General features: G+C 37.9%; 1 protein-coding gene across 10 annotated transcripts in view; it reads left to right on the top strand.

The window, feature by feature from the left end:
- The window catches only part of DOCK7 (dedicator of cytokinesis 7), a 168,536-nt gene that overhangs the window by 37,701 nt on the left and 108,160 nt on the right, over window positions 1-22,675 (top strand). For all 10 annotated transcript variants that reach the window (XR_012475470.1, XR_012475471.1, XM_074221272.1 and 7 more), the window contains exons 9-14: window positions 1,150-1,299; window positions 2,924-3,004; window positions 6,524-6,689; window positions 7,431-7,573; window positions 13,808-13,901; window positions 14,769-14,931. Coding sequence is in view for 8 of the 10 variants with exons in the window: in XM_074221272.1 (XP_074077373.1) it covers window positions 1,150-1,299; window positions 2,924-3,004; window positions 6,524-6,689; window positions 7,431-7,573; window positions 13,808-13,901; window positions 14,769-14,931 (797 nt within the window). In the remaining 2 variants the exon portion in view is untranslated. The remainder of the gene's footprint in view (window positions 1-1,149; window positions 1,300-2,923; window positions 3,005-6,523; window positions 6,690-7,430; window positions 7,574-13,807; window positions 13,902-14,768; window positions 14,932-22,675) is intronic.

The raw sequence follows: 22,675 nt of genomic DNA on the forward strand, positions 1-22,675 counted from the left end.
TTGGCCAGAGTTTTTTGATATCAGAGAGGGTGGGCCAACGGTGGCACCCTTCAATTGTTGGTGTGTCCAAGTGAGTAGTTCTTCAAGGCTTGCTCCCTGAAACTCTCCCCAGTTTGCTTCAGCTGTGAGTAACCATTTTGGTTCTGCTCATTTTAGGTCAGAGATCATTGACTGAGGGCAGCCTAAGATTTGGAATTTTTTTTTTTTTTTAGGTTTTTGCAAGACAGTGGGGTTAAGTGGCTTGCCCAAGGCCACAGAGCTAGGTAATTATTAAGTGTCTGAGTCTGGATTTGAACTCAGGTACTCCTGACTCCACGGCTGGTGCTCCAGGGTACTATGCCACCTAGCTGCCCCTTGGAAATATTTTTGATTTGTGTCTATCATTGCTTGCTCTTACCTGCTCACCCTGTGTTGGGCTAGTTTTTTGGCCCATATTTCAGCAGTAGTTGAAAAAAGTTATTTTAGTGGCCTTTATCTTCCTTGATCACCTGATGCTGTATTTCTGACCTTTTAGATGCTGAATTCCAGCATATTTACCAAAAAAAATTACATAGTATTAGAGATGGTGGGCACAGGAGGGTGAGGGTGGGGAGGAATGTTTTCCAATAAATTAGCCCCTATTTTACTGTTTTAAATCTTTGTTTATGGGAAAAAACGGGCAAAAGGATGTTAGTGCCTGCTACATGTGAATGTTGTCTTACAGATTATTTTAATTCTGTCCATCTACAGGACTTGTATCTGATGGCACTTTGCATGTTAAGATTTACCAGTGCTTCTCAGAATCTGTCAGACTTGCAAGAAACCTAGCTGCACAGTTAGGGAGCATTTATTCTATAGCATAATTCCCTCATTTGTCACATTGAGAAGTATGTCTGCTAAACAAATTTGAACAAGATTCTTGAGAACACAATAATTTGAAGATTGTATTTTTCTTGTCATAATTTACCTTTTATACAGTCAGCATTTTGGGAGTCGGACATCAAAAGATTGGTTGTAGTTCTGTGTTTCATAGATTATGTTAGCAGAGACTTTTTGTTAATGCTTTATAATTATTTTGATTAAATTCATGTAGCTTTATTAAAATGATGGCTAAATAAGATGAATTTTAACTGTATTTAAAAACAAAAAATACATGAACCTCTCTTTTAGATTTCAGAGAATTTTTACTTTGACCTTAACTCTGAGCAAATGAAAGGCATGCTCCGTCCCCACGTTCCCCCTGCTGCAATTACCACGTTGGCAAGATCTGCCATTTTTTCTATTACTTATCCATCCCAAGATGTATTTCTTGTCATAAAGGTAAGAATAATGCTTCTTTACATAAATTGTCCTCCCCCCCCAATCTTGTCTCCTAAATTTTATTTTAAATTCCTTAAAGACCAAAATTATGTTTTGAAATCCCCTTTGTATTACTTGGCTGCTGGACTCTGTGGCCATACTTATCCTTGACTAGGGATTGTCTTCATCCTAGATTCAAAGTTTTCCAAGGGAAGGTTTGTGATTTCAAAAAGCATTTAATAATACTCTCTCTGTCTCTGTCTGTCTCTGTTCTCTCTCTCTCTCTCTCTCTCACTATATATATATATATCTATATATATATATATATATATATATATGCTCTAAATATTCTATTTAGTGAAAATGATAGCAGCTAACATTTCTAAAGGGCCTACTGTGTGCCAGCCACTGTGTTAAACTCTTGGCGATGATTATTTTCTTTGATCCTCATTATACCCCTGGGAGATGGGTACCATTATTATCTCCATTTTGCATTTGGGGAAATTGAATCAAATGGGTTAAGTGACTTGCCCAGGAACACACTGCTAGTCAATGTCTGAGGCAGAATTTGAACACAGTTCTTCCTGAATCTAGGCTCTGCACTTTGTACCCTGTGCCATGGGGCAAGCCTCTGCCCTTAGAGAGAGGTAAGCCTGAAATAGCCCTGTCTTGCAAGGAGTGTCTCTTTCATGGAAGGAAACAGCACGTATATAGAAAAGTGAATGAAAAATATCTGAAGTCAGCAAAAAAATCACTTCTGTGAGTGTGCCAACTATTGGGGTGATTAGGGAAGACCTTATGCATTCCATACCACTTCAGCTGAACTTTGAAGGGAAAGAGATCTCCTTAGGGGCAAAGGTGAGGAGAGTATGTAGTCCAGGCTTATAGGACAGCCTGGAGAGGAGAATTGGAAGATCCCAGATAACTAATAGTAAAAAAAACCTCATTAGAGCCACTCTCCCTGCATACTTATCCTCTGATACTTTTATTCTTTCTTGTCCAGTCTCCTTGAAGCAACTGTCTTCACTTGTTGCCTTAATCTCCTCTCCTCTTACTCCTCTCACTCTCTATTCTAAACCATTTAAAATCCTACTTTTCCAAAATCATCAATTATTTCTTAATGGCTGAATCTCTTAATGGCTGAATTTCTCAATCCTTATCTCTGGGGCTGTTGGCTTAGGGTTTGAAGGACTGCACCCATTCTCTGGTCCAGACCTCTCATTCTACCGTTGAGGAAGCTGGAGCCCAGACAGGACAAGTGACTGGCCCCCAACCCCCAGGCAGTAAGAGTCAGAGACAAATTTGGCATCCATGTTCCCTGGAGGCCAGCTTTGCATCCCTTCCCTGGGTCATCCTCATGACCTCTTTTTAGTATCTCTAAAAAGTAAAAGTTGGCATTTATTTTTAGCATTTTAGTATTTTTATATTTCTTTACCCACTTTCTTCCCTTCACTGTTGAAGGAGAGACATGGTTTTCCCCCCCCTCTACTCTAGGGCCAGCCTCAGCCATTTAATTGCAGAGTATTCAGTTGCTTCTTGTTCTTTCTATTTGCGTTGTGGTGAAGCTTCATATTTTTTTGGTGCCATTGTTAAATGATTGATTTTGTTATAAATATAATGTGGCATCCTTTTTTTCTTTCCTCAGCTGGAAAAAGTTTTACAACAAGGGGACATTGGAGAGTGTGCAGAGCCTTATATGATTTTCAAAGAAGCAGATGCTACTAAGGTGATAATTCCCTTTCTCGCTTCATTTTTATTTAAGGAAATAACATGCTAATTTTAAAATTCCTTTCTTAAAATTCCAATCTTAAATTCCTTTAAATTTTCATTTTTAGTAGAAATTCAGACTGGCCTGCTTGCTTCAGTAAACCCCCTCAACTGTAGACTCATAGACTTTGAGTTGGCAGGAACCACAGGAAACCATTCAATTTTGACCTGGGGTTTGAACCCCATCTGTAACTGGTTTATCAGTGTGGGATTGTGTTTGACAAGGACCGCAGGACCTTCTGAAGCATCCTCTTCTCTTCCATTCAGGGCTTTCAGCTGAGGCCCTCAGTACTGTTATCCCTTTCACACACAAGTTTCTCCATCACAGTTTCTCCATCACACATTGGCCTAAGAAATTAAATGGGAATTTAGGGAAAGTCGGTGAAATCCAGCAGTTGGCATAAAAAATGTTTAGAAATTCCAAAAATGCATTAAACTATCCAGATAGCATTGTTTTATATCAACATATTTTATCTTTTCTTTTTAAGTTTTATTTATTAAGGCAATGGGGTTAAGATTGACTTGCCCAAGGTCACACAGCTAGGCAATTAAGTGTCTGAGGCTGGATTTGAACTCAGGTTCTCCTGACTCCAGGGCCAGTGCTCTATCCACTGTGCCACCTTAGCTGCCCTCAAATTTTATCTTTTAATACTATAAATAACACATCATCTTTTTTAAAAGTTAAAATTTGTGAAAAGAGCAGCAGGTAGCAAACAAAGACTAGAAATGTGGAGATAACTTAAAAAGTTTGTAAACTACTACATAAAATATGTGTGCTGTTATGGAGAATACTACTTACATAGAAATTTTCTTCTGAAAACTAAATTGATAGTAAAAGAACTGTGGTTCTATGCCAAGTGGATTTATGGCATGACCTCTCATACGATATCTCTTGATGATCTCCGTATCTCAGGTTTCTTGTATCTTGTGTTGTTTAAATTCCATAAACTCTATTAAAATCATGTGTCCTAAGTGTCATGTTCTTAGTGATTTGGAAAGTGTTTACAACAAACAGAAGGAAGTGATGAACTGGAAGGAAAAAATAGGATTGTTTAGATAGGCTTCCTTCAGACAAAATGGCTACTGTGATTGGACGCCTTTACACCATTAATGAGTCGACCTTAAGGCATATCAAGAAAAAAGAGAAGGAAATTCAAGAAGCCATTGCTGCAGCAACAGTAGCATCTACAAAGTATTTGCATGAACCTTATGATCCACATTTATGTAGAAAATGCAACATTTTGGGGAGTGCAGTTGTTATAAAGGAGGCATTCCAGTAGACTGGCATTATATGAGAAAAGGTGAAGTCCTTAGATGATTTCCTAAAGGGAAGGAAAGGTGAAGGGTCTACCCCTACAAGTAGAATTCCAGACTGGCAAAGACTGGTTTGAAATTTTTTAAAAAGGTTTGGCCTCTGCATTGCAAAAAGTAACAAGAGAGGCTGATCAAGAGGTAGCTGGTGAGTTTCCTGAGCCCTGAAGAAATGATTGAAGAGAAAGGCTGCACAGCCCAGAACAGATATTTAATGAAGACAAAACTGCCCTATATCCAAAAAAAATCCTCAGAGGACATATAAAGGATAAGATAGTCCTGCTTTTGTTTGATTGGGGGTTTTTTTGTTTTTTTGCAAGGCAATGGGGTTAAGTGACTTGCCCAAGATCATTTCAGCTAGGTAATTATCTAGTGTCTGAGGCTAGATTTGAACTCAGGTCCTCCTGACTCTGGGACAAGTACTGCACTACCTAGCTACCCTATAGCCTTGCTTTTGGAGGTCAGTGTTGAAGGGTTCATGAAGGGCACATAATGCATGCTACTCAGTGGTTATTTTTTATAATGCATTTTGTTATTCATGCAGCATATACAACATTCTCCTCAAATTTGTTTCAATTAAAAATTATTTTCATATTTCATTTTTAAATTTTTTTCATACAGTATTTTTACTTAACATTGATCTACATCTAACCAATGACCAAATATTTAACCCAGATTTTACAATAATATACTGCAAATACCCCATAAAAGAAAAAGAAAAATTCAGGCTTCTTCTCTGGTATGAAGGAAGGGCTAAAAAATTTTATATAGATTTTCCAGATTGTGGAGCACTGTGCCTCTAACCACACTATTGTGAAAGAGATAATGTAGTAAAAACAGTCATACTCATAAAATTTAGGAAACCCCCCCAAAAATAATTTTTTTTTAAAGAAACTTAAGAGATAAAACATTGAACTGTTTTTTTCTTCCATTCTTCTACACATATGGATTATAATCTCTTTAAGGATAAAGGACTGAGCTTTATTCAACTTTGCATCCCTCATAGTGCCTCACATGCTTATGTAGTAGGTGCTCAATGAGTGTTTATTAGATCAATGAATGAATAAATGCCTTCAGAGTTGAACATTTCATTGACAATGAGATGAAAAAATAATCTTTATTCATCTACACATATCTACATTTATGCAGAATGTGGACCATGTCAAATATTTTGAATGTCTTGAAGTGGGCTGATCTCTGGGTGGCATCAGTGCCAAGTGAGCTGTGTCCATTTCTTTTTTTTTAGATTTTTGCAAGGCAAATGGGGTTAAGTTCCAAGGCCACACAGCTAGGTAATTAGTAAGTGTCTGAGACCGGATTTGAACCCAGGTACTCCTGACTCCAGGGCCGGTGCTTTATCCACTGCACCACCTAGCCACCCCAATAATATGCTTTGATGTGCATTCAGACTCCATAATTCTTTCTCTGAATGGAAATGTCATTTTTTTTTAGGTTTTTTGCAAGGCAAATGGGGTTAAGTGGCTTGACCAAGGCCATACAGCTAGGTAATTACTAAGTGTCTGAGACCGGATTTGAACCCAGGTACTCCTGACTCCAGGGCCGGTGCTTTATCCACTGCACCACCTAGCCACCCCAATAATATGCTTTGATGTGCATTCAGACTCCATTTCTAGGGATTCTTTGCAGGCTCTGCAGTGATGATGATGATGACATTTGTCCTTCATTTTTTCTTGCTTTTTTTTTTTTGCAAGGCAATAGGGTTAAGTGATTTGCCCAAGATCACACAGGCAGTTATTAAGTGTCTGAGGCTGGATTTGAACTCAGGTCCTCCTGATTCCAGGGCCAGTGCTCTATCTACTGTGCCACTTAGTTGTCCCTTGTCCTTCATTCTTGAAGAAGACCATCAGGGAGGTGATGGCATAAACAAACACATGAATTGGATTTGAGTCACCAGCCTCGCTTTTTTCCTCCAGAGCCATCTGGCTCCAGTGACCTGATGTAAATCAGGATGCCTGGAGATGATAGCCTGGATGTGAGGCAGTCAAGGTGAAGTGACTTGCCCCAAGGTCACACCTCTCGAACTCCTGGCCTCCTGGAGTCTTCCTGCCTAAGGCCAATGCTCTATCTGCAGTACTCTGAAGTTTTCTCTCCTAAACTTCTTCAAGCACAGTAATAGAACATGGAACTTTTCTGCTTGTTTTTTCAGAACAAAGAAAAGCTGGAGAAGCTGAGGAGCCAAGCCGACCAGTTTTGTCAAAGACTGGGGAAATACCGCATGCCTTTTGCTTGGACAGCAATCCACCTGATGAATATTGTAAGCAGTGCTGGGAGTTTAGAGAGAGATTCCACCGATGTTGAAATCAGTACTGGAGGTATGGGAGTAGGTGTACTACTCTTATTGCTGATGTTTTCTCCTTGCCTTTCCAGTTCTTAGAATCGGAGGCAGGGATGATCAAGTAGGATTCAGTCATAAACACTATAACCTCTGGGCAACTTGGTAGCAACTCATTTATTTCCCATCACACTGTTAAGACCGAGGGTGCCTTCTGATTGAATAATTTTGAGCTAATTTTGAGTAGCTTTTAAACCAGTAACTTCATCTCCCTCCAGTAGGAGGGAGGGAGGGAGGGAGGGAGAGAGAGAGAGAGAGAGAGAGAGAGATGGAGATGGAGATGGAGATCTTGCTTGATAAAGACTTAGGATCATTAACTATATACCTTTGAGGATGCGGTCAAAAAAGAAGCAAAAGATTTCTATTTGTAATAATAGTGATAACTTCCATTTTCATAGTTCTATAGGATTTATTAAGTGCTCTAAATGCATCTTCTCTTTTGTTCCCAGCTATAACCCTGCAGAGGAGGCATGTACATCTCCATTTTGTAGGCATCTCAAAGTTCTCTGACTTGTCTGTGTTTACTTCTTGTTAAGGGTCAGGGGGACTGTTCCTGTCCAACCATCCTCCTTCCAGAGCCAGCTCTCTCTGTAGGTTCTGGTGCTTTGGGTGGTGGTTTTCTCTGGCCTTGCTTATTTTGTGGTTTCTCACTACCTTGAATACTTCGTCATTTAGAGGCAGTGGCTTAAAACTGGATTGAATTTACTTCTTCCTTTGGCAGAACGCAAAGGATCATGGTCTGAGAGGAGAAATTCCAGTGTTGTTGGCAGACGATCCCTTGAAAGGACAACAAGTGGAGATGAAGCTTGTAGCCTCACCACCTTCCGGCCTGCAACCCTCACAGTCACAAACTTTTTTAAGCAGGTATTTTTTTTCTCACGTACATCAGGAAGTTTGAATGACAATGTATGTACCTGGAGCCTCCCTGAGATTCAGCTTCACATGGGTTAAACAGACTGTACAGATGACTGAGTGCATGCAAAACATTGGGAGATGGAGGAGTGAGAGCAGGAACGTGGATGACTGAGTCATGCTGAGCTTGCTATTATTGGGCCTAGAATTTACTGAAGGTATTGGTTACTCTTTGCAAATCTTGGAAAATATGGGAGGACTGGATTAACTTGGAAAGGAAAGCAATTCCAGCAGCCAGTCTCATACTTGTGGCCAAAGAATAGTTATAGAGGTTAGAGAGGTGAGCCACCATTGGGTCATCTGTTGGGTGATGAATTCTTTGGCCATACCAATGGATGAGGGAAACATACAAAATTGGATTGGAGTGACAAAAAAGGTGTTAAAAAAAAATCACATTATTTTTGGTTACTTTAAACTTAAGATCTTTTCCCAAATCAGTTAATTGCCATACCTCAATAGGAACAAAATTATATCTATAGTAATACTGCTATGATGAATAAATCCAGAAAATATGCAGGAATTATAACTCCATGGGATGATTGCTCACAGGTTCCTGTGGAAGAAGCAAGTTGAAAAATTGATGAAGTGGGTACATTTATTTTTAAAAAATTTTGAGATCCAAATTCTCCTCTTTCTCCTTCCCTCTTCTTCCTCTTCCTTGAGGCAGTAAGGAATTTGAGGAAAGTTATAGAGGTGTAGTTATGTAGTTAGTCAAGTTGTGAACGAAAAATTCTAACCTCATCTACCCCCACCCCGGAAAAAAAAAGAAACACCATGAAAAGAACAAAAAAATGAAAAATAGATGCTTCAGTTTGCATTCAGATTTCATCAATTCTTTCTCTGCAAGTGGATAGCATTTTCATCATAACTTCTTTGGAATTATTTTGGATCATTGTATTGCCAAGAGAAGCTAAATTATTCATTATCATACAATGTCATTGTTGCTATGTACAATTTTCTCCCACTTCTGTCCACTTTACATCAGTTCATGTTTCTGAAATCATCCTACTTATCATTTCTTATAGCTCAATAGACAAACCTTCAATTTCCAGTTCTTTGTCATCACAAAAAGAGCCGCCATAAACATTTTTGTACAAATAGGTCCTTTGATCTCTTTGGAATATAGTCCTAGTAGTGTCAAAGGGAATGCAGTTTGATACCTTTTGGGCATAATTCCAAATTGCTCTCCAGAATGGTTGGTTTAGTTCACAATTCCCACTGCAATGTATGACTGTCTCAGTTTTACCATATCCCCTCCAACATTTATCATTTACCTTTTTTGTCATATTACCCAATCTTATAGCTGTGAGGTGGTACCTTAGTGTTGTTTTAATTTGCATTTCTCTAATCAGTAGTGTTTTAGAGCATTTTTTCAAATGACTGTGGATAGCTTTGATTTCTTCATCTGAAAATTACCTGTTCATATCTTTTGACTCTTTTCAATTGAATGAGGACTTTTATTCTTATAAATTTGACTCAGTTCTCCATATATTTGAGAAATAAGGCATTTATCAGAAATATTAGCTGTAAATTTTCTTCACATTTTGCTTTCCCTCTAATCTTGACTGCATTTATTTAGTTTGTGCAAAACTCTTTTCATTTAGTATAATCAAAATTATCCATTTTACATTTTATAATGCACGCTAACTCTTGTTTGTCCTAAATTCTTTCTTTTACCATGTAACTGACAGATAAACTATTTTTTTTATATCACCTTTTATATCTAAATCATTCATTTAGCTTAGGTTATCAGGTTTATTAGTATATAATTGGGCAAATATAGTTCCTAATAATTGCTTTAATTTCCTCGTCATAGTTGGTGAATTCATCCTTTTCATTTTTGATACTGGCTTTATTTTTTTTTAAACGATTTAACCAATAACATCTATTTTATTGGTCTTTTCATAAAACTAACCTCTTGTTTTGTTTATTAGTTCAGTATTCTTTTTACTTTTAGTTTTATTTATCTCCTTTTGAGTTTCAGAATTTCCAATTTGGTGTTTAATAGGAATTTTAATTCACTGGTTTTTCTAGTGTTTTTAATTGCATGCCCAATTCATTAATCTGCTTTTTCTCTTAATTTGTTGATGTAAGCATTAAGAGACATAAAATTTCCCATAAGTATTACATTGGCTGTCTCCCATAAATTTTGGACTGTTGTCTCTTTGTTATTGTTCTCTTTAATGAAGTTATTGATTCTTTCTGTGATTTGTTCTTTGACCCACTTATTCTTTTGGGATTAGATTACTTAGTTTCTAATTAATTTTTAATATATTTTTCTGTGGTCCTTATTGAATGTAATTTTTATTGTATTATGATCTGAAAAGGAGGCATTTCATATTCCTGCCTTTCTGCATTTGATTGTGAGATTTTTAAACCCTAATGTGTGTTCTGTCTTGGTGTAGATGCCATATATCACTGAGAAAAAGGCTTATTCCTTTCTATTCCCTTGTAGTTTTCTCCAGAGGGCTCTTACATCTAACTTTTCTAAAATTCATCTTTTAAATTTATTAATTCTTACAGCAATTATATGTCATTAATTTTTATTTCTTGATTATTTTGTTAGATTTATTTAATTCTCTGAGAGGGAAAAAGTTGAAGTCCCACACTAGTATAGTATTACTATCCAGTTCTTCATGTAATGCATTTACCTTCTCCTTTAAAATTTGGTTGCTATATACCATTTGATGCATATTTGTTTAGTACTAATATTATTTCATTGTCTGTGGTACCTTTTGGTGAGATGTACTTTTCTTCCTCAACTCTTTTAATTAGATCTATTTTGCTTTTGTTTTGTCTGAGATCATGATTGCCATCCCCGCTTTTTTTTTTTGACTTCAGCAGAAGCACAATAGATACTGCTCCAGCCCCTTACCTTTGTTCTGTGTGTCTCTGCTTCAGATGTGCTTCTTTTAAGCAATGTATTGTAGGATTCTGGTTTTTAATCTGCTCTGTGATCCACTTCCATTTTGTGGGTGAGTTCATCTCAATCCCATTCAGTGTTATGATTATTAACTGTGTATTTCCTGTCATCCCACTTCCCTCTCTTGATCTTTCTTTCTCCTTCCTCTTTTTTCTTTCTCCTCCTCCTCCCTCTTCACCAATGCTTTGCTTCTATCTACTCTATTAAATGTGATCTACCCCTTTAACTTAATTTCCCATTTTCTTTCTTCATTTAGTCCATATTTCTTCCCAACTGGACAAATTAGCAATTGTCTGGTAGCTCATCTCCTCCTTTTGCCTTTTTGTATAACTGGTTCCTCCTGGCCTGGAAGGAGTGCTCACCCTGTCCATCTTTGAAGATCTTTCTGTTTCTTCCAGACTCGGCTCTGAGGAAACTTCCCTTGACAAGCCTTTTCAGACTCCCTCTAGTTCCCTCATCACGTTATCTCATCATCTGAATATGTCATATAGCTACTTTCTTGGAATGTGACCTCTTGGGGTCGGGGGGTGGCTCATTATTGCATAAAGCATAGGAGTTTCATCAGTTTTTAATGCTGATTTGAGTAACTCAAGTATGTAATTAGACCATTTCACCATGAAAGCAAATGTCAGAATCCATACCAGAATCCAAGAAAGGCTGAAGATGAGAAGGATCCTCCATGTGCAGTTTCAGTGACTTGACCCTGACTTCCTTGGACCAGCTGGAAGAGCTAGCAAGTGGCAGCTGGGTAAAGTTAAAGAAAGATGTTACTTCCACTTAGGTTTCCAATCTCTGGCAGGAATGTCACTGATTGCAATGAAGATGCTGGAGGGGCCTGGAAACCATCTTGGCCAGGAAAGGCAAATGGGATACATGTGTAGCTGCTCAACCCTGGACTGATCCCCTTTACAAGTGTTATCTCACCTGATCTTCACCATGACTCGGCTGAGAAGAGTGAAGGACACAGAGCAACTTGCCCAGGGTCCCAAGCTAAACAGTCTCCAAAGCCTCATTGAAGCTTAGGTTTTCGTGTCTCCAGGCCCAGGAGTCTATTCAGTGTGACTCATAGAGACTCTGGGATTCAGCAGAGATATTTGGCACATCAGAGAAATCTCTGCAAAACATATAGGAAGATGGTACAAGATTACGAACGGTCTCTTCTCCAAAAACAATTAAAAAAGCTGTAGAGGTTATAACGAGTTTGGCATGAAAACTTGGTGTGATAATCTCAATATTTATATACGTAATTAAGAAAACACAAAAGTAGAAATGGAAAAGATTTTCCATCCTTTATTATAATGATCTGGAAATATGCCTAAGGATAGTTAAGCTGTTGCATTTGACCTTTCATCCCTTTGTCTGACCCTGGTGAGCATTTGGAAGTGGAAGTGATCCTGGGGAGATGAGCTTGGAAAGCATAGCTCAATCAGAGCAGAAAAAATGTCTGAGGAGACCACTCCATTGGGAAATCATTGAAGAGACTGATGTTGGATGTGTTTCAAATAAGGGAAGATCCGAAAGGATGATCTTGTTGGAAAAGGCAAGAGAACATCAGCAATTATTGTCTCTCTCTCTCTCTCTCTCCCTCTCTTTTTTTTTTTGCCTATAAGATTTATTTGCAAGAATTATGTTGGAGATGCAGTGGACAGTAATGGAGAGGGTCTCATCTTTTACGGTTTAGCAGAAGTCATTTGGCCAATCAAGAAGTATCTATTAATCCTCCAGTTCCTATCATTTATTTAATCCTTGGCTGACAGAAACATAAATTTTTAGCCTAGTGAATAAAAGTCTTAGTAGGTCATGATACAAATGTTCTGATATTTAAAAGGTTGCCAGATGTAATAAGTGGTATGTTTGTTTTACTTGGTCCCAGAAAACAGAACTAGGACCAGGAAATTTCAAAGAGACGAATCAGACTTCTTGAAGGAAAAAAATATTTGTAATAGTCCCAGCTCACAGGAGACTGGTTTTTCTTTCCTTGGTCGACCCTTCGTTGGTATATTTTAAAAGGGATGGTCAGTTATATTTAGGCTGCACTCAGCCAATTCTGGGACTCTTTGCTTCCTTGATTTGGTGATTCTGTTATAGCTGTGAATGATGAAAAGTCTTTTTTTAAGACGGAATGATAACAGAGAACACTTGAATGATGTCACCTGATTATTGTACTGGTGCTTGTGAAGTGTTAGAAGTAACAGAAGACCTCAGGCCTGTTAGGTTGATAACTGATAATTGTGTGGAAGAACATGGACAAGAATTCCATGAGATGAGTAATCCCAGATGGCATGTGGTTCAGGTGCTTGAAGTGAATACACATATCAGTGAGATCATGATTTTATTTACCCAGTTGTTCTCATCTTCCTCTTGGATCACCTGTGACTGCACAGTCGTTATCCATTCTACTTCTGCTTTACTGCCTTTCTATGACCCTGGATCCTTGAAGGTTTTGCCAGCAGAATGTAAGAAGCATGAGCTTCCAGTATGGGCCTGTTGATGGCCTGCATTGGTTTCAGGTTCAGAGAGGCTCCTCATCAGAGGGCTTTTCCTTGCCCAGAATATCTCCCACCTCAGAGCCTTTGCTTGGTCTTTCCCCAGTTTAGAATGTTTTCCCCTCTTATGTCATTCTCTTAGGATCTCAAGTTTGCTTCTGAACTTGAGCTGGACATTTCCTCTTTCATGCCCTGTGGCTACTGACTTCCCCAGCAGATTACTATGAACTTGTGTGATTGAGAATGATTTTAGGGGGCAGCTAGGTGGTGCAGTGGATAGAGCACCAGCCCTGGAGTCAGGAGTACCTGAATTCAAATCTGGCCTCAGACACTTAATAATTGCCTAGTTATGTGACCTTGGGCAAGTCATTTAACCCTATTGCCTTAAATAAATAAAAATTTTTAAAAAAGAGAGAATGACTTTGAAGTTCTAGAGGACTGACTGGTTTGGTTTTTGTCCCTATTATCCCAGTGCTGAACTCAGTACACAATGATTAGTGCTTAATTAATGTTCATTGCAATCAATGGATTGCCCAGTTGGCAGGTGGCATGGAATCTGTTGGTGGAAGAGAGCCTGCTCTGATAAAATTATGGATTGCTGAAGTATATCAGGGTCCACAAATAAATAGAAAAGGAAATAAATGGGATGAATTCATAATCATACTTTGGTTGACTTAGAACCATTTCACTAAAGCCAATAGGATAGTAGGAAATAAGAATTTTTCATTTATTTTCATATTCCTCATAAAATATGTACTTTCTTTTTTTTCAAAACAGGAAGGAGACCGCTTAAGTGATGAGGATCTATATAAGTTTCTTGCTGATATGAGAAGGCCATCTTCTGTTTTACGGAGATTAAGACCTATTACAGGTATATGTTGCTTTTGGAGGAACAGAATTTTAAGCAAATTTGTTTTGTTTCCTAGACATTAAAATGGTCATTTTGTTTATTCATTTTTCCTGGTTTCACAGATTGTTCCCTCTATGCTTAGGCGTACCATATGACTATGATTTCTTGCCTTCACCTCATTAAACATTCAAAAGATGTGGCTTGAACACAAAGGAATTGGGAAACTGATTATTTACATACTGAAATGGGAAGATAGTTTCATTCAGTGTCTAAAATAGATTTGTTCCCCCCATAGAGGAAAAAGCAATGATTTTTTTCAGTAAGTTCCTCTAATAATTAAACTATAAACATGATAATAATCAATAACAGTATTGACTGGAATCTACATTTCAGAGTGAAATTTTGCTTATTTCTTCCAAAGTCAATCTTACTTTATCTACTTAGACTACTGAGGGCTTTAAGAGTTTGGTGCCAATGTGGATATATTATCTAATTTTTGAAAAACTAAATACCTTCCTCTAAAATTTTCGGGATTGAATAGATTGTTTATAAACTCCGAGGGCAGAGTCTTAATTATCTTCTTATCTCTCCCAGCTCTTAGTATAAATTCTTTACAAATACTAGTCACTTAACAAATGGTCGCTAAATAGTTGTTGAAATTTCTTGATGAAATGTTTAATATTGGATTAGTTTAGGTCCTGAATCAGGAATGGGAAATAAAAAGAATTCAACTGTTATTCATTTTGTTCTATTTACAGGCTTTTCAGGTTTCCAAATAAGGAACAATGTGTACACATTCAAATTACCCCTTTAACAAAAGCAAGTTTAAATATAGATTCTCAAAGTTGTTTCTTTTAGTTGTTGTAGTAATCACTTTTTAATATGCAGCTCAGCTGAAGATCGACATTTCTCCTGCACCAGAGAATCCCCATTACTGCTTGACCCCTGAGTTGCTACAAGTCAAATCCTACCCTGACAGTAGGGTCAGACCTACTAGGGAAATCCTGGAATTTCCTGCCAGGGACGTGTATGTTCCAAACACTACATACAGGTAAGAGCTTTTCATCCATCACGCAAAGAAGGAACATTGCAATTCACTCCCATAGAACCTAGTAGGAAGGAGAAACCAAGATGTGTGGACTCACAGAGCAAAGAACCTTAGCTGTCCCCTTCTCCAGCCTTCTGCTCCCCCCCCCCCCACCAGAACCTTTTAATGCAGCCTTGAGAAGTAATGAAATAAATTGCCTTCATAAAATCTTCATACTAGGAGCAGACATTGAGAGGACAGGAATTTACGAAATTTTAAAACAGAATTTATTTTTTTAATCCATTTCAGTTTTTAAAATGTCCTGTCCCTGGACATACTTTCAAATATTTAACCCAAAGATATCGTTTCATGTTTAAATTCATTTCCTTGTGTTCAATCTTTACCACATGAGTAAAGTGGCCTTTTACTGTCCTTTATATTGGAAGACTATTCAATCATTCTGCCAATTTTTCTTTGCCAGGTGAAATGACTGTAACATCTTCAGCTTTCTTCATGAGCCTTTTTTTTAACCATTTCATCATCTTTTGTCTCTTCTCTGGAACCCCTTATGAATTCTCTCATCTCTTCTTGGTCTTAGTAATAGAATTTTAGCTTTAGATCCAGAGTCTAGTCCAATTTTCTCATTTTATAGATGAAACTAAGTATTTCCCAGAGAGTCACTTAGTTGAGTTCAGTGGATTATCTGAGATTTAGAACTGAAACCACACTTGTCTGGGGCATAGACCCGGTCATCCACCTCTGTTTACAGGTGGCATTATGCATATTTTAGCAGATTAATATTGTATCTGTATTGGAGTAAGTTTTCAATTTGTTACTCAAAAAGTCATCTATTCTGAGTATGTCTTCAGTGTTCCATGAATGAGCATGTATTGCCTTTAAGGTTAGTTTATGAATTATGAATGTGGAGGCAGGTGGTACCATGGACAAGGAACCAATAACCTCTGAGTGGAACTACTCTGAGTTAATCCATCTCAATCCCATTGGGATGATGGGCAAGTTCCTCAGGTCCTTAGCACCCTGGGCAACTCTGTAAGACTGGAACATTTCAGAAAATTTGCAGGCTGCATTGGCAAAGGGAATCACATATCTTGACCAAATTAACAATGTTAAATAGTACTATTGTCATCGCTAGTATTTAGTTTATATACCTATGTTTCCTTAATCTTATTATCAAGGAACAGTGACCTTTGATTTTGGTGTCAGCATAGTCAAAGTCACTTGAAAACTTGCCTGTCGCCAGCCACTCATGCAGGCTCCTTTTCTATGTAGTCTTTAAAAAGTGCTCTTAGTTTTGGTTTCCCACGACTCCTATTCACCTTTGTAGTTTGACTTTCAAAGAAAACTCTTTCATTGGACAATGAGATTCCATTCGGTCTTTGTTTTATTATTGGAAAAGCTGAGACATTTGAGAAACACTGACACAACATCAATACCCTTAAATGTTAAGAATAGTATCACCAATTAGAACAGAATAATTACTATCATTTTCAGATGAATAGTTTCAAAGTGCCAGTTACCAATGAAGACAGAAGAATCCAAAGGAAAATAGATTGACTTTTAAATAATTAATATGATTTATAATTGTATTTTAATTCATTCCTACTATATAAAATATAAGGATTATTTAGTGTACTTTGTTAAAGTCCTGTTCTCTTGTTACTGATTAAAAAACAGCTGGTCATTTGACTAAGTATAATTGTTGCTAATATTGGATGTTAAAACATTTAAGTAATGGGTATTGAACTAGAAATATTCAGAATTTGTAAGCATTTAGAGAAAGAATAAAGTTAACTCTGTTTCCATTCCTAGGAAATATTTGTAGTGAGATTTTTTCTCACATTGATATTGGAGTGGAAATGCTATTGATAAATGACCTTATTTATCTTTCCAGTTGTCATTTCAAAGCATGTTACTCATGGTCCTCAGAGTGCTAAAAGCATTCAACAGCAATGATGACATTCTATGAAATGACAATTGGAAAGGTAAATGAGACTAATTATCAATAACACTTCCACTCCCATGTGGCGTGAGTCATGTTGATCTAAATATAGCTAATCAAGTAAGATGGCTCAAGGATGTATGTGTGTGTGTGTGTGTGTGTGTGTGTGTGTGTGTGTGTGTGTGTGTGAATCTGTGCCCTGCCTTCATTGAAGGGATGGAAAGATTTCTATAGCAAAATGTTGGAATGTTTTTGATTTTTAGTTTCATTTGTTTTATATGCTTGATGTGAATACATACCTGAGGAAATTTATGTTAGAGCAATAATTTGAAGTGCTGTTATGTTTCATACTGTACCATAGGTATTGTTAAAGACTATACAATTTTATGAATAAACTGTTCAGCTGTAGGAATAGATTTATGGAAGTTTAGCATGAGACTAGGCCTTGAAAGGTCATCTAGACTGTCCCACTGTATTCAGTAATGTCTGCCTCTAAATTGTCCTGCTAATTACAGAATCTGACATTCATCCCAAGCATTAAATAGTGAGTGTAATAGAGCAGCCAATTTTTTTTTCTTAGGTTCATTAAAAATGTCTAAGAAGGCTTCATTCTTCTCCCATGAGTGAGCCGTTTATTCCTGGAGAATAGCAGCCCCATCTATGCTCATCAATAAGATTAGGCTATTCCTTTTAAACATTTATTGAACAAGAGCCCATGCTATAGACTTGAATAATTTTCATCAGGTTAAATTGGTTTCAGGTTAAAATTGTGCCTGACCATTTTCCTTCTTGTATTTTTGTACAGTCCTATAAAAAATTCTCCTGTAAAATGCTCATAACCTGTTAACAAACCTTATCATTGATAAATTGTGGTATGTGATGTGAAGGTTATTAAGTTTCATATTTTATGGAGATGATCGTGCTGCTACGTGAGTAATATGTTACCAGGGAGAGCTATTGAAGCAAGGAGGATACATTATTTTGTTCCAGAAAGAGATTAATTAGTTTCTAGATGAAGGGTATCCTCGAGGAAGTGCACAAAGTTAGGAAAATAGAAGTAGTCAAGTAGGGTTTGACTCATTCTATTTAGTTGCTTTTTTCCCATCCTGCTACATTTTCTAGAAGATAAGTCATATTCTTATTAAAATACATGATGATGAGGAAGATGTCAGGTATTTTTATTAAAAACCTCAAGTTTCATTGGAAATACATATCTGAAAATACTATGTAATGGAAATTATGTGACCAGAGAGAGTACATTGATTTTTTGGGACATAGGGACCCATGACCAAGATTTGATAGCCTAATGAATAACTGGAAAAACATTTATTAATAGCTTACTCTGTGCCTAGCAAGTCCATTTCTCCTCTCAGTGCACTTGTATTCTAATATAGAAACACAGCGTCTTTGGGGATAGAAGAGCAGGAGAGGAGTTTGCAGCTGGGATGTCAGAGGCAGGATCCTTGGAATCAAGGCAATGGAGAGATCGGTTGTTTCCAGGAATGGTGGTTTTGAGTTGTTCTTCACACTAGAGTTGGACAGTAGGAAGGGGAAAAGAAGGTCTAATTTGAAAATGGTACGGGAAGTGTCACAGTTTATCTGGAACTGGGAAGGAAAAAGCAAGCAGGGTGGGCATCCTATGGGAATGACAAGATGTAGTATGTGTTAGACCACTGAGACCACCAGCTTCTCTCAGATACCTCTTGCTCAAAAACTTTGAGAAGAGCAGGGTCTTCCCGGAATGTCAGCCCTCCCTGTCCCAGGCCATGCAGTAGCCTTTGAGGGGAGCTATGAAGAAAGGGTCAGTTTTTCTTCCCACTACCAACATCAACTCTAGCATCTCACCATTGGCTATTGATGGTAAGCTTAAGAGCCCATGGGGTATCAGCATTGTTTCCCATCCCTCTGCTTCCAGCCCAGTCTTCTCATCCATCACCCTTGAAAAACCCTTGTAGAGATGTCTGGCAGTTGCTATGATGGGTGTTAGAGTCATAGCTTCTGAAGACCTAGTCATGACGGTCCTTCTGGTCAAAGTCCTTAAAGTTGATAAGATTTTTATCAGTGAAAAAGACAGTAAAAAAGAGATATTATCACCTGCTTTGTTACTGCACCCAAAAGACCATTGCACCTTCCTTTTGATGCCATTGTCTAGTTGTAGATTTGTATTTGGATTCTATTTTGCCCCAAAGAGGAAAGAGAGCAATGTTCCACCAGCTACTTCTTACACTCTTGACTTGGGTTGTGGCACCTGAGGGGCAGAAAGGTTCACCCACACATTCGTCTCCTAAAAGAAAAGCACTTGCTGGTTATTCTATTTTACCCTGATTTCCTCTAACATGATTGTTGAGCAGCTAATTACTGAGAGTTTTGATGAACAACAGAGAGAAGGAAAGGATTTTTCAGCATGGAGCAGTTTTGAGAATAAATAGAGGAAAGTACCTAGATAAACCTAGATCTTCGGGAAAAGAGTAGCTTTAGCCTAGAAAAGTGATATTGAAGAAAATAATTCCCAGTATTTTAAAGTTAAAAATAACTAGGATGAGATTTGGAACCAGTGCCTCTAGTTTTCATGCCTGTGTTACAGTGGTCAGAAGCAAAGGCAATGGACTGAACGTGGATGCAGCTATAACCAAATAAAAACCAGGATTTATATAAAGTTTTAAGGGTTACGGCTTCATGCGTGTTATTCCATTTTTCTCCACATAATAACTGGTAAAGTAAGTGCTGTTATTGTTAAAGCAGGCAAACTTGGCATTGTTTTACTGTGATTTATGGGGTGGAATACAGGGACCAGAGGTGTATAGTGGGAAGGTATCATTGGTTTGGATGAAACAAATCTGATCCAGGATTTGGTAGAATGGTCTTTCCTCCAGGAACTTGTGGACAGGGTCATGATGGGAGAGAGCAGCTAGGAGTGATCCAGGAGAAAAGGACTGAGTTTGTTTTGGGTAGGGTCTTCTCTAGAGTTGGGTGCCATCTGGAGCATGGAGCTGATGCTTTCTTAATTAAAACCACACACAAGCACTCCAGTACTCTTTTGGTGCAGACTGTCAACTCTCTGGTTGGCAAATGGAAGCTGTACTCCTCTGAGAGCTGAGAATTTGATGTTCGTGATTTGTACGGTTGACAGGTTTCTTTAGTTGGAAGGTGGAGGACTTGATTCTGACCCCTGAGGAAAAGCTCATTGCTAAGTTGGAAGTGATGGGAACGATGGGCAAGAGTAGGATAGGGTATTATCATTTTATAACATCCACAGAAGGGAATGCTGAGCAGCCAGATGAAGTGTAGGAAAAATAGATTTGAAAATTTATATTTTAATAAGTGACTAGTCCAAGATCCCTTTTCACCCTGGTAGGAAGTATCAGAGAAGAAATATGGGATCTCTGGTGATCCCTTCTATAAGAAAGAGTGGGAGCAAAGGCCCAGAGAGTTTTGGGGGACAGAAAGCAGACCAATTTGTTGGGGTCTAGAGCATGCAAGCTTGTGAGCTAAAGTCTGGTTAGAAAGTCAGTTTGGCACCAGCTTGTAGAGGGAGGACCTTCAGTGCAGGACAGCTCATGTTGACTCCACACTGGCTCCACAGCCTTTTTGAGTTGGGGAGTGACTCTATTGTGGGCAAGTCTGGGGCAGAAATAACGGTGGACTAGAAAGTGGAGACAAGAGAATCAGAAAGAAGAGGAAGGGAGGACATTGAGAAAAATCCAACTTAACTCCCCTTTAGACTTATGCACTGTGACCTTGGGTCAGTGTGGCTGTCACCTTGTGACTCAACCATATCACTCCTAGGTCTGTATCCCAAAGGATAAAAAAAACAAAAAGAAAAAGGACTGCTAATGTACCAAAAGCATCTCTTTTTGAGGAGATGCCCATCAATTGGGGAATGGCTAAACAATCTGTGGTATATGCGTGTGACGGAATGTTACTGTGCCATAAGAAATGACAGGCAGGATGATTTCAGAAAAACTTGAATAAGACTCAGACAAACTGACTCAAAGTGTAGTGAGCAGAACCCGGAAAACATTATAATGGGAACTACAACACTGTGTGATGATCAACTACGAGAGACTTAGTTCCTTTCAGCAATACATTGATTCAAGACAGTTGCAGAGAACTTAATGATGAAAAATGCAGACTAAAACATAATTTTTTTTGGTATTTTTTTCATAACTTGACTAATTTGAAAATGAAGTTTGCTTAACTATACTTGTAAAGCCTATAACAAAATATCTGCCTTCTCCAGGCAGGGAAAAGGAATGGAGGGAGAGAATTTGGGACTCAATTTTTTAAAATGAAAAATATTGTTTTTGCATGTAGTTAGATAAAAAATAAAACAATGCATCAGAAATATTTTTTTTTAAAGGGAGGGAAAGCTGACCAGTGGATATCCCCTGCCTCTCTTGCTACCCAGTCCATGTCCAGAAATCTAGAGGAAGTTGACTGATATGGTGGGTAGATGTTCATGGCAGGTAATGGCTTGTGCAAGCTGGCCTGCAAATCCTCTCAGCTCTATAAATCTTGGGTTCTTCCTTTCTAAGTGATAGTAAGAACAACTATATCAAAGGTTTGTTTTGAGGATCAGTAGAGATAGTGCTATTTCAAGTACTACCTTGGATTATGTTTATCTGTGAAGTTCTCTTTTTCTTGTGTTAACTAAGAAGCCCCTGGAGGGGAATTGTGTTGGTTTTTTTTGTGCTTCTATTCCCAATATCTAATGTTTTATGACTCTAGTAGGTGCTTAAAAAATGTTTGCTGACTTGAAGGTCATGAAATTAGAGGAGATTTGCTTGTCTAACAACAAATGTATTGGTAGTAGCCTAAATCCTAGGAAGCAGTGAGAAAATCTCACTGAAGGCTTATCCCTCTAGCCCTCCAGGTGTATTGTAAAGCAGGACTCATTAAAATTATTTGGTTCTGCTTAAATATAAAAAGGGACTCATGAGCAAGACCCAGGAAGTTGCCCATTAGTCAGCAAATTCGAGAATAGAAATGACTTGTGGAAGGAGATCTTATTTAATAAAGGCTGCCAGGAAAGTAGGAAGGCATTTTGTTAAGGTCTGGGAGTAGACCAGCAGCTTGTTCACCAAAATCCACCACAAGAATTTTCAGATATTCATGTAAATAAAAGTAAATGGTTATAGCATTTTTTAAGAGAACATGAAAAACATTCCTTCCACAACTATGGGTGGGCAGAAAATTCTTAATTAAAGGTTTAAGACAATCATTTAGGCAGTTTTCTTTTTGTAAAATTTGGAAGTTTTTGCACAGACAAAATCAGTACATGTAGAATAATAAGAGAGCCTCTTCTTGAAGGGGAAGAAACACCTTTGCCTTAAATATTGCTGTTAACTATACATCCTAGATGTACAGCAGGGAATTGCAACAAAAAAGTCATTCCGCATGGTAACTGTGAGAATGTAGGGAAAGATACAGAAAGTATAGTTACTGAAATGTAAAAACAAAAGACCTGAATAAACATTTAAAACACACACACACACACACATACACACACACACACACACACACACACACACACACACACACACACACACACTTTTCCTTTTTTTTTCCTTCTGAGTTTCCTAAGAAAAGAAGACTTAGAAGTTTAAGGGCTGAAGCCTGGTCCTCTAGATACCTGAGTGAGTGAGTAGAATAGCAAAGGAGCCACATAGGAAACCCATTGAGAGATGAAACTGTAATTATGGGGTATTGTTAGCGGAGGGGAAGCAGTTGGTTTTGTGAGGAGACTTGGTAGAAACCAACAGAGAAGTCAGAGAATAATGATTAAATTCAAGGTCACTGAGGTTGCCA

Source organism: Macrotis lagotis, chromosome 2 (assembly GCF_037893015.1).
Source record: "Macrotis lagotis isolate mMagLag1 chromosome 2, bilby.v1.9.chrom.fasta, whole genome shotgun sequence".
In the NCBI taxonomy this organism is placed as follows: Eukaryota; Metazoa; Chordata; class Mammalia; order Peramelemorphia; family Peramelidae; genus Macrotis; species Macrotis lagotis.